Genomic DNA, 12071 nt, shown 5'->3' on the forward strand with positions numbered 1-12071 from the left:
GAGCTCTTGAATGTTCTGAGACATGTCCTTGACCTTTTAGAGAATAGCATATGGTCTGGTGGTGAAAATGCTGTTCACAGGAGAAAAGAAGAAATAGAAGATAGAGTGATCTTGGCAGAGGATATGAAGCTTTCAGAGGAGGGAGGGTGGTAGTGAGGACACCTCCAGGGGCAAGTGGGTGCTGAGAAAGCCTTGAAGGATAAGGGGTCTTTGTGGTCATTTGCACCCTGGGCTGAGCTGGATATTTGCGATGCTGTGCAGAAAGGACTTATGAGTATAAATGTGATTGCAAAGAGAATGTTTATCTCACCTAAGAGAAAATCCTCTATTTTAAACTTGAGTAGCTAACATTTAAAGTGATTTCCAAAAAATTTAGGGCCGGGCATGGTGGCTCACACCTGTAATCCCAGCACTTTGGGAGGCCAAGGTGGGTGGATCACTTGAGGGCAGGAGTTTGAGACCAGCCTGGTCAGCATGGTGAAACCCCATCTTTACTAAAAACACAAAAATTAACTGGGCGTGGTGGCACGCACCTGTAATCCCAGCTACTAGGGAGGCTGGGGCAAGAGAATTGCTTGAATGTGGGAGGCGGAGGTTGCAGTGAGCCGAGATAGTGTCACTGCACTCCAGCCTGGGTGACAGAGCAAGACACTGTCTCAAAAAATAAATAAAGTGATTTCATTGAGGCCATTGTTGCCAAGCACATTTCACAGATGAAGAAACTGAGGTCCACAGAGAAGGGGGAACTTTCCCAAGGTCACAGACTGGCACAGTGGTTCTCAATCTTTGGGAGTCAGACCCTTCTTTGAAAATTGGATAAATGATCAATGCAGCAGTTTGCATATAACTCTGGAGGGTTCGCTGCCTCTCTAAACTCCTCCGTGGGTCTGTAGACCTGGGCTCCAGCACCCTGCAGTGAGGAGATGAGCCACGATCAGAATCCAACTTTGGCCTCTCAGCCTAATTTCCTCTCCTCCCCACCAGCCAGCCTCCTGTTTTTGTTAGAGCAGGTCTGGCCTACTTTGGAGCCCTTGGCCTGTATTTTGCTTCGGGCAGCTTTGTGTCATGTCGAACATTCTGGGATTCAGACTTTCAGTCCTCCAGCTGGTCTCTCCCTTACCTGACGAAGTTAGTGAAGTTGAGTGTGCTGTGCAGAGCCTCTCGGAGGGGGATTTATGGAGCAAGTCCTAGAGACGTGGCCTGAGCTTGTCCTTTCTTGGGTGAACAGGGCAAATCTAATTTGTGTTCCAGGGACAACACCAGTTAAGGGGGAACATAGAGACCCTCTGCTTGAGTATTTCTATGGCTCTGCTCCCTCCTCTGCTGTCAGAGCCCCATGATGGGATTTCCAGGGTGGTTATTGTTGTTTTTTTTAATGTGTGCTCTGTGGACGGGCCCTCTTGGCCACCACATCAGCTGCTGCCCTCCTTTTCTGCACACCTCTCTTCATCACTGGGGCGATGGATCCCTCTGCTTCCAATGGCCAGAGCAGCAGTTTTGCCAGCGGTGCCTGTTGAAGGTGACATCTGCAGATCCATGCATGAGGTGCATCTATGCTGGGGTCTCTGCTGCCAAAGGGTCCATAGCACCATGCACTGCACTGACAGGGCCTCCTGCAGAAGCTGCTGAGGCCCTGGGCATGCATCGTCTGCAGAGAGCAAAGGAAAGCAGCACTGTCTTTTGTTAGACTTTTCCTCTCAAGACCTCTGCCTAGGACCCAGCTGGGTGCAGGGGCTGGGCTAGAGGATGGTGTGTAAGATGGAGCCACACAGGCTGTGCTCAGAACAGCTCCTGGCCCTACCCAGCTTTGGGTTCTCAACTTCATCCCTCTTGACGTGAGAGCTCTAAGAGGAGGGGCCTCAGTGTTTCATGTAAATATCCCCCTAGCAAGGCCCCTGCAGACCTACCTGACTCCTTGGGGAAACTCTGAGCCCTCACTCCAGCCCCCTCAGTGACCTCATCTGTATGTAGGACTCAGCAAACATTTTCTGTAAATGGCCAGGGAGTAAATGTTTTTAGGCATCGTGGGCCACACACCATCTCTGTTGCTGCTGCTTCTCCTTCTGTTCCTCCTCCGCCTTCCCCCATCTTTTTTTGGTAACCCTTTACAAATGTAAAAACCATCACTAGTTTGTGGACTGTACAAAAACAGGCCACAAGCCAGCTTTGGCCCATGGGCTGTAGTTTGCTGCCTTCTGATCCAAAGAATGGGAGATGTCACCAGGTGGGGCTGGAGCAGTCAAAAGAGGGCCTCTGGAGGAGGTGAATATTGAGCTAGGTAGAGAATTTGGGAAACTGATAGCAATAGTGCAGAGGTTGGAAGGAGCCAGTTACTTCTGGAGAGAATGGTTAGGACACCAGTGTGGCTGGAGCTGAGGCTCCTACAGTAGAATTAGAAAAGTCAGGGGAGGGTAAGCAGCAGCCAGCTTATAGAGGTCCTTGAATCATGCTTGAAGCTTGAAGCATTATTCTAAAGTCACTAGGGAGCCATAGAAGGTACTTGAGCATCATTCAACCACAGACTCTTCAACCCATCCTGGTTGAGGCATGCCCACATCAGCCAGGGTTGTATCAGGGTTTGGGGAGTGTATGGCGAAGGGACTGTGGGAACTTAAGTGAGCTTTATTCATAGTGTTAGGGCCCAGTGAGGGTGGGAGCCCCTGTTCACACCTGCAGCCAATGGTGCTGTCCTCCGGGACATGGGGCCAGGCATGACAGTCTCACTGTTCCTACTTTTCCTCTCAGGGCAGCCTATGACATTCCCCCCAGAGGCCCTGTGGGTGACCGTGGGGCTCTCTGTCTGTCTCGTTGCACTGCTGGTGGCCCTGGCTTTCGTGTGCTGGAGAAAGATCAAACAGAGCTGTGAGGAGGAGAATGCAGGTGAGTGTGTATGTGTGTGCACACGTGCACACTTATGTGTCTTGGGGGTATGTTGCTGTGTCTTTGATGTCAATAGTGTCACTTTCTAGTGACAGAATCAGTGTGTGTGTGCAGATGGGGCTGGATTTGTCTGTGTGTGACCTTGAGTCTATGTCTTGTGTGTGTGAACAAGCGTGAGCCTGTCTGTCCATGTGCAGATACCACAAGATGAATGTGGATGAGTGTGACTGGAAGGTGGTGGGAGTGTAAGGCCAAGTGCTATAAAGGGATGAGTGTGTGCAAACAAGTGTGCCTGTGAAAGTGTAAGTCAGTCACGTGTGTGTGAGAGAGCAGGCCAGAGCATGGAAGCTGTGCGGCACAAATGTAGGCACGCCACGGGCGTGCATGGCACTGGGGGGGAACGTGCCTGCCTCAGAGTGAGCGAGTCTGAAGCAGCTGCCATTTGCGGGGCTGAGGGTCAGCCCGAGCTGGCATTGGTGACTGGTAAGTGGGTGAGAGGACCCTGGTGGGTAAACAGATGCATGAGTAGATGGGTAGTCAGAGGCTGGGGTGGCTGGAGGTCAGGAAACGAGAGGGAAGAAGAGAGTGGTCAGTTGGCAGATAGGTGAGTACTTGTGAGGTGACAGGTGGAAGGATGAGCAGGTAGACGGCTGGTTGGTTACATCTGTTGGAGGTTGATGGTTGGCAGGGCTACTGAGCGAGTGGATGGGTGAGGTGATGGGTGGGTGGGCTGGTGGAGGGTAGGTGGTTGGTCTTTGGCTGGGTGAGTGGTGGGGGCTCCAGGCTGAGTGGATGGTCTTTGGCTGGGTGAGTGGTGGGGGCTCCAGGCTGAGTGGATGGTCTTTGGCTGGGTGAGTGGTGGGGGCTCCAGGCTGAGTGGATGGTCTTTGGCTGGGTGAGTGGTGGGCTGCAGGCTGGGTGGATGGTCCTTGACTGGGTGAGCGGTGCGCTCCAGGCTGGGTGGATGGTCTTTGGCTGGGTGAGTGGTGGGGGCTCCAGGCTGGGTAGTTTTTGGCTGGGTGAGTGGTGGGCTCCAGGCTGGGTAGTTTTTGGTTGGGTGAGTGGTGGGCTTCAGGCTGGGAGCCCCTTCATGTTGTCACAGGCTCGGCTCTGCTATGCTCTGCTCTTGGGCTCTAACCTGTGTCTAGCATTTGGACCACAGGTCAGGCCAACTCAGGCCCTGTTCACCAGCTTCCTGCACTCTCAGGTGGGAAAGTGCTGGCATGAAAATGGGCTTGCGAAAGATTTTTGTTTATTCTGAGTTCTTGCCTTTGCAGGAGCTGAGGACCAGGATGGGGAGGGAGAAGGATCCAAGACAGGTGAGTCTGAACTTGGAGCTGGCCCTCTTGGCTGGGAGAGGGACATATGGGAAAGGAGAGAGGACTCTAGGATCTGGAGGGGCCAGATTTGCTGTAAGGTTTGAATGAAATGTGTTCTCTGGACTCAGGCCTCCCCACCCCGGTGAGTCTGCTCTTTGCCCAGAGTTAGGCAGGAGGTGGATCACCCAGTTCCCTCCCAGGTGTGGCTTCATTTCTCCTGCCAACCTTTACCCATCTGCCAGGGCCGATTCCACCTGATTGACCCCACAGTGTGGAGTCTGGTGGCTTCCTAGGGGTGGGAGCAGGGGCTCCGGAGATAGGGCAGTCTGGGTTTAAGTTCCTGCTCCATCTCAGGTAAACAGAGTGGCCTTGAGCAAGATGCTTTGCCCCTCTGGCTTCAGTTTCCTCTTATGTAAAATGAGGATAATCACAGATTCATAGGTTGTTTGAATTACTAATTTAATTAATTGAGATAATGTATATAAAGGACCTAGTATCATATCTAGTGCCAAGTGCTTAATATTCTGGAGTCCTACTACTATTAGGCAAACAGCTTAAGACAATACTGTTCTAGTTACAGACTGTGTAGCTTTGGGCAAGGTGCCTTGCTCCTCTGGGCATCAGTTTCCCATCTGTAAAATGTCATCCTGACCCTGCCCTGATGGCACCAGAGGGCTGTTTTGAAGCTCTCTCAGGTGACTGGAGAGGGACATACTTGCAAAGGACATAGGAGCATGGCACAGTAAGCCGGGGGCCCAGCTTGGGTGGGTGCCAAGGCACTGGTGCCCATGGCCAATTCCCAGGGGATTCTGGGCTGGGAGACGCAGGTTTCCGCTGAGCCATTTGGGATGGTTCCAGTTAATGCCAGTTCCCTCCCCACCCCCGCAGAAGGAAGGGCAGGAGATTGACACTTGGGGACTGCTATAAATTATGCCAATTAATTCTTTGCCTGTTGGTGCCCAGCGTGGCAGGCATAGAGACAGCTCTGGGATCAGACCTCATTTTTCATGCTCAGAGGCAGATGTAGTTGGCAGAAGGGAGGGAGTGGGGAGAAGAGTGTGGGTGACGGAGTTGGTCAGTCTCATTCCACTTGTCCCAGGCCCACCTACAAATCTGCCAGCCTCCTTTAGCTTCTCACATCACCCTGTGTGTACAGTGGGCTCAGGGCACTTCTGCGTCTCCAGCTGGAGGTGGAGGGCTCAAGGGTTGTCCCATTCTATAGATGCAGAAAACTAAGGCCCAGAGAGGAGAATGACAAGCCACAGAGTGGAACTGGGACCTGGGACTGGGGCTTGGGACAGCAGCCTAGGGCCCCTTCCCTTGTGCTATGAAGTGGTCCCACTCTGCTGACTTCTCCCGCCCTTTCCAGCCCTCACTCCTCCCTCTGCCTGACTCCTTACCCCACCACTTCCCACAGTTCCTCCCTCACCATGTGCGCCTTCCTTTTTTTACAGCCCTGCAGCCTCTGAAACACTCTGACAGCAAAGAAGGTAAAGACACCTGGGCTTGAGATTGTGTCTGTGTATGCACACATCTGTGTGTGAGAGGCTGAGAGGGTGGGTAGGCATCATCCTTTCACTAGTGATCTAAGGCCCCCTCTGCAGAAGAGCAGCCTCAACTTCCCCCTGGTGAGATGGCAGAGGGCTGAGTAACCAAGGTCCCAGCTGCTCTAATGGGACCCAAATACGACAGAGGCTTAACCAGGACAGGAGTTTATTCCTCCTTCCTGTGATAGTGTGAGCATAGGTAATCGTAAAACCACTGATGACCTGGAGCCAGGTTCCACTTACCTGGATTCTGCCCTCTTCAACTTCAAGCTTTCACTCCTAGGTCTAAGAGGCTGTTTGAGCTCCCACGCCCCCTCCAGAGCCAAGAGGGAGAGAAAGGAAGGATGTGTTTCCTTCTAGAGCTTGACTGGAAGTAGCCTGCATCACCTCCGCTTACATTCCATTGGTCAGAACCCAGGCATATGAGCCCTAACTCAGGGGAGGCTAGAAAAGTGTTCAGCTGGGTAGCCATGTCCCTGGCGCACAGTGGGTGGTTAGTAAATGTCCATAGTCATTATTAGGCCTATTGTTATAATGTCAGTGATGACATTTGGAAATGTAGGAGATAAGTCATTTCCTTCCTGTTGTTCAGAATCAAATAACCATAGAAGAGCTGGGCAGATGGAGATAAAAAGTGTCAGCTTAGGCCAGGCGTGGTACTTCACACCTGTAATCTCAGCACTTTGGGAGGCCGAGGTGGCTGGATCACTTGAGGTCAGGAGTTTGAGACCAGCCTGGCCAACATGGTGAAACCCCCGTCTCTACTAAAAATACAAAAATTAGCCGGGCGTGGTGGTGCATGCCTGTAATCCCAGCTACTTGGGAGGCTGAGGCGAGAGAATCACTTGAACCTGGGAGGCGGAGGTTGCAGTGAACCGAGATTGCACCTGTGCACTCCAGCCTGGGCGACAGAGCGAGATTCCATCTCAAAAAAAAAAAAAAAAAAAAAGTCAGCTTGGTTTTGAAGAGTTGCTGGAGAATGTGGCCTGGATAGGCAAACCAGTTTGCTTCCTAATCCTGCTCCTTGGTGAGGCAGCCTGCCCCCTCAGTCTCTGGCCATCTGGACAACCACAGGCAGTGCCCAGATCAGGGAGCTCTTCTCCTCTCCCCAGGGACATACAGAGCCCCAAGAATGGGTGAGGGCGAGGGTAGGGGAAGGGCCCAAGCCCTTCTTCCCAAGTCTCCATTCAGCTTCAGATGCAGAGTGGGGTCTGAAAGATGAGTCTTTGGGATGGCCCTCCACATGGAGACAGGAAGCCCGAGGGAAGGAGGAGGGCCCCTGCCGTGTCACTCTCAGGGAAACCAGTGTGGAGGGGACACTGGGAAGGCTGCCTGCTGGACGAGGGAGTTGGGCCAGGCCTTGGAGGGTGGATAGGATGGACAAACAGGAGATGAGAAGGGAAAAGCGTTGCACATAGAGGGAGAGTGGAGGGAAGTGTATAGGGCTGTGGGCCTGTGGGTACTGAGAGCGGGCTGCATGAGGTGGTCCCCCTCAGGTGCCCCGGCGTGCCTGGCACCTGCATCTGTGTCTGGGCCTCCAGGGCCGTGGTCAGCACGGGGGCTGTCCGTTGGGCTGCTGTCTCACACACACTCCCCACTTGAAGTGTGACCAGGTGCCTGGGCTTCTGGCATAATCCCAAAAATAGAACTTCTGGCATCTAATGCTTTTCCCCTCCCTTTTTTTTCTTCCCATCGTGAAATGAAGATGATGGACAAGAAATAGCCTGACCATGAGGACCAGGGAGCTGCTGCCCCTCCCTACAGCTCCTACCCTCTGGCTGCAATGGGGCTGCACTGTGAGCCCTGCCCCCAACAGATGCATCCTGCTCTGACAGGTGGGCTCCTTCTCCAAAGGATGCGATACACAGACCACTGTGCAGCCTTATTTCTCCAATGGACATGATTCCCAAGTCATCCTGCTGCCTTATTTCTTATAGACACAATACACAGACCACCCACAACCTTATTTCTCTAAGTTATCCTGCCTGCTGCCTTATTTCACAGTACATACATTTCTTAGGGACACAGTACACTGACCACATCACCACCCTCTTCTTCCAGTGCTGCGTGGACCATCTGGCTGCCTTTTTTCTCCAAAAGATGCAATATTCAGACTGACTGACCCCCTGCCCTATTTCACCAAAGACACGATGCATAATCACCCCGGCCTTGTTTCTCCAATGGCCGTGATACACTAATGATCATGTTCAGCCCTGCTTCCACCTGCGTAGAATCTTGTCTTCTCAGACAGGGACAGTGTGGCCTCAGCATCTCCTGGAGTCTAGAAGCTGCTTCCTCTCCCCTCCTTCCTCCTCTTGCTCTAGCCCCAATACTGGCCTTTTCCCTCCCTGCCCCAAGTGAAGACAGGGTACTCTGCGCCCACCACATGCACAGCTGTGCAGAGACACCTGCAGGTGCACGTGCTGGAACACGTGTGACTCCCCCCTGGCCCAGCCTCCTCTGCAGTGCCCCTCTCCCCTACCCGTCCTCTCCACGGAAGCATGTGCTGGTCACACTGGTTCTCCGGGGGTCTGTGATGGGGCCGCTGGGGGTCAGCTTCTGTCCCTCTACCTTCCCATCTCTTTGTTCTTTTCATGTATCCATTCAGTTGATGTTTATTGAGCAACTACAGATGTCAGCACTGGTGTTAGGTGTTGGGGGCCCTGCGTGGGAAGATAAAGTTCTTCCCTCAAGGACTCCCCATCCAGCTGGGAGACAGACAACTAACTACACTGCACCCTGCGGTTTGCAGGGGGCTCCTGCCTGGCTCCCTGATCCACACCTCCTCTGTGCTCAAGGCTTCCTGGATACCTCACCCCCATCCCACCCCTAATTCTTACCCAGAGCATGGGGTTGGGGCAGAGACCTGGAGAGAGGGACATAGCCCCTCACCATGGCTAGAGAATCTGGTGGTGTCCAAAGTGTCTGTCCAGGTGTGGGCAGGTGGGCAGGCACCAAGGCCCTCTGGACCTTTCATAGCAGCAGAAGAGGCAGAGCCTGGGGCAGGGCAGGGCCAGGAGTGCTTTGGGGACACCGAGGGGACTGCCCCCCACCCCCACCATGGTGCTATTCTGGGGCTGGGGCAGTCTTTTCCTGGCTTGCCTCTGGCCAGCTTCTGGCCTCTGGTAGAGTGAGACTTCAGACGTTCTGATGCCTTCCGGATGTCATCTCTCCCTGCCCCAGGAATGGAAGATGTGAGGACTTCTAATTTAAATGTGGGACTCGGAGGGATTTTGTAAACTGGGGGTATATTTTGGGGAAAATAAATGTCTTTGTAAAAAGCTTTTTCTCTGTGAAGTGTTTGGAAGCAGGATGGTCCCCAGGACTCAACCAGGATTCTCTCCTGGATGTTGCAGGCTGGGGTAGGGAAGCCTGGCCCTCGTTATCTCACCGTCCTTAAATCACTGGATCTCCAAGGCCATTTGGCTCCCTCCTTGGCTTCAGTTTCCCTCTGGGTAAAGTGAAGTTGGTTGTCCAGAAAGCCAGGCCCTTTGGTCACTGTATGGGGCTCCTCCTACTGGAAGCATCACCCAATTTCTTTGCCTCAGAAAACTCAAACCTAGGCTTGTTTAGGGCCTCTGCTAATGTACCCATTTTAGAGATTGCGAAGCTGAGACCCAGTAAGAAGCTGGCACCAGGATAAGAGTTCTGAATGCTGTTTCTGGCTGACTCAATTGGATGGGCACCAGGCCAGGGATCAGAGGTCCATTCCCAGGACATAGTTCTGCCCTATGACCCTGAGCAGGACATTTACCTTCTCTGAACCTTGGCTTTCTTGTACGAAAAATAGCCACCTGTGCACAGTGGCTCATGCCTGTAATCCCAACACTTTGGGAGGCTGAGGTGGGAGGATCACTTAAGGCCAGGATTTCAAGACTAGCCCGGGCAACTTAGCAAGACCCTGTCTCTGCACAGAAATAAAAAATTAGCGACGTGCGGTGGCACACACCTGTAGTCCTAGTTACTCAGGAGGCTGAGGTGGGAGGATCGCTTAAGGCCAGGATTTCAAGACTAGTCCGGGCAACATAACAAGACCCTGTCTCTGCACAGAAATAAAAAATTAACTACAGGCACACACCTGTAGTCAGTCCTATTACTCAAGAGGCTGAGGTGGGAGAATCACTTGATCTTCAGCCCAGGAGGTCGAAGTTGCAATGAGCTGTAATTGTACCACTGCACTCCAGCCTGGGCAACATAGCAAGACTGTCTCTAAAGAAAAAAAAAAAAAAAAAGAAAAGAAAAATAGGACTGAGGTTTTAACCACCTTCCACTTTGAAAGACTGAGAGGAGGCACACAGGCTTCCAGAGAGCCAGATTCAGGGCTATGGGAACCTGCCTAGGATACTACATTCGTTTGCCTCTGGATGACAGTGTCCTGGCACTGGGACAGCCTGGAGCTTTGCAGACCCTGGGCAGCAGGAGGAGCCTGTGCTGGGGGTCAGGACACTTGACTTTCAGTCCTGGCTCTGCTACTAACCTGTGTCCATGTCCTTCATACCTCTGAGCCTTAATTTCCTCATCTATTAAATAGGGGTGACAAGTCATCTCCCAAAAAGTATGTGGCATTCTTTATAAACTGGAGGATTTGTTATAAAGTTGATGGCTCTAGGGGTGAGATCAGTCATGTTGCTTGAGGTCCTGTCATCGGTGCTCTAGGTGGGTATTAGGATTGAAAGACTTATGCCTTTGCCCCTCCAACCCACTGTGTGCCCTTGAGCTTGCTGCTTCACCACACTGGGCTTCAGTCCCTACCTGTAAGGTAGACAGTAATAGTTCCTGTTTCAAAGCATTGTTGAGAGGGCTGGATAAAGCAGTGGGTGAGAAGACACTGCAATTAGGCCAGGTGCGGTGGCTCACGCCTGTAAGCCCAGCATTTTGGGAGGCTGAGGCGGGCAGATCACCTGAGGTCAGGAGTTCGAGACCAGCCTGACCAACATGGTAAAATCCTGTCTCTACTAAGAATACAAAAAAATTAGCCGGGTGTGGTGGCACGTGCCTGTAGTCCCACCTACTCAGGGGGCTGAGACAGGAGAATCATTTGAGCCCAGGAGGTGGAAGTTGCAGTGAGCCGAGATCATGCCACTGCATTCCAGCTTGGGTGACAGACTGAGACTCCATCTCAAAAATAAATAAAAATAAAAAGACACTGCAAACCATTAGGTACTGGGCACATGTGAGGGGCTATTCTTTCTCTCCCTGCAGTCAGGCTCATGCACTGTTGCTCCTTAGGTGATTTTGTAGCTTGAGCACAGTAACTTGGAACAAACTGTCTGAAGCCCAGTTTGTTCATCTGTAAAACAGGCACAGGAACCCATGCTTTTTCTTTGCGACAGGGCTGGATAAGTCTCAGACATGACACTGTATCAAGTGTTCCGGGCACGGACCCAGCAGGTGTGGGACTTGCCTGGAGGCTTAGGGGTAAAGACAGTGGCAACTAAGTCCTCTGGTGACAAGTGCCCTGGACAGCAGTATTTTTAGCTGTCCTTCCTGGGCAAAGCTCCAACTCCTGCATTTTAATGGAGAAATAATTCTCACAGTGCGACAAGCTGTAGCCTGCAGGTGTCACATCCATATTAAAGAGGGGACAGAGCGAGGTTCATTTGCCTGGCTCAAGGTGTGACCGGAATTCGCCTCCAGGACCATTTGTAACCAGGGCTTGAAGACCAATTAGTGGATCTGACCACTCACCACCCAGAAGGAGGAGGCTGGGAGGAGGGGTGAAAATGGTGTGGCCAGGGCACCTGGATCATCCTGCCTCTTCTACTTGTGTGTTTGGAGCATTCTGCTTACGCTCGCAGACCCTGGGCAGCAGGAGGAGCCTGGGCTGGGGGTCAGGACACTTGACTTTGAATCCTCGCTCTGCTATTAGACTGGCCACCTTCTAGGCTGTTGTATCAGTCTTACACATTTACTAAAATATCATAATCAAACATTATGCAACCCTTTTTTCTGTTTTTCTTTACTCTTTACCCAAGTCACTTCTAGAGTGTCCTCATCCTCTTTACTTTCTATATTGATGTGTAACATACCTCTAGTATTTACAAGATGCGAATCCTCAGTGTATGACTCCAGGAATTTTTACACAAATCTCTACTCATATAACCACTATCCAGATCAAGATATAGAGCAGTTCCTGGATTCCAGAAAGTTCCCTAGTGTCCCTACCCAAGCAACAGCCCCGCCCACTTAGCTGCTTTCACCAATTAGTTTTACTTATTCTTGAACTTCATATAAATGGAATCCTGCAGTACATGCTATTTTGTATCTAGCTTCTTGCAAAGACCTCCCTCGTTCTTTTTAAATGGCTACATAGTATCTCATAGTA

At 51.8% G+C, this 12071-nt stretch overlaps 1 protein-coding gene across 2 annotated transcripts in view; it reads left to right on the forward strand.

Moving 5' to 3' along the window:
* CD276 (CD276 molecule) overlaps window positions 1-9027 on the forward strand; it is a 30937-nt gene extending 21910 nt beyond the window's left edge. For both annotated transcript variants that reach the window (XM_054451347.2, XM_063652737.1), the window contains exons 7-10: window positions 2746-2880; window positions 4158-4199; window positions 5654-5689; window positions 7452-9027. In XM_054451347.2, the coding sequence (XP_054307322.1) occupies window positions 2746-2880; window positions 4158-4199; window positions 5654-5689; window positions 7452-7474 (236 nt within the window). In that variant the 3' untranslated portion in view covers window positions 7475-9027. The remainder of the gene's footprint in view (window positions 1-2745; window positions 2881-4157; window positions 4200-5653; window positions 5690-7451) is intronic.
* Window positions 9028-12071: the final 3044 nt, after the last annotated feature.

Source organism: Pongo pygmaeus, chromosome 16, assembly GCF_028885625.2.
Source record: "Pongo pygmaeus isolate AG05252 chromosome 16, NHGRI_mPonPyg2-v2.0_pri, whole genome shotgun sequence".
In the NCBI taxonomy this organism is placed as follows: Eukaryota; Metazoa; Chordata; class Mammalia; order Primates; family Hominidae; genus Pongo; species Pongo pygmaeus.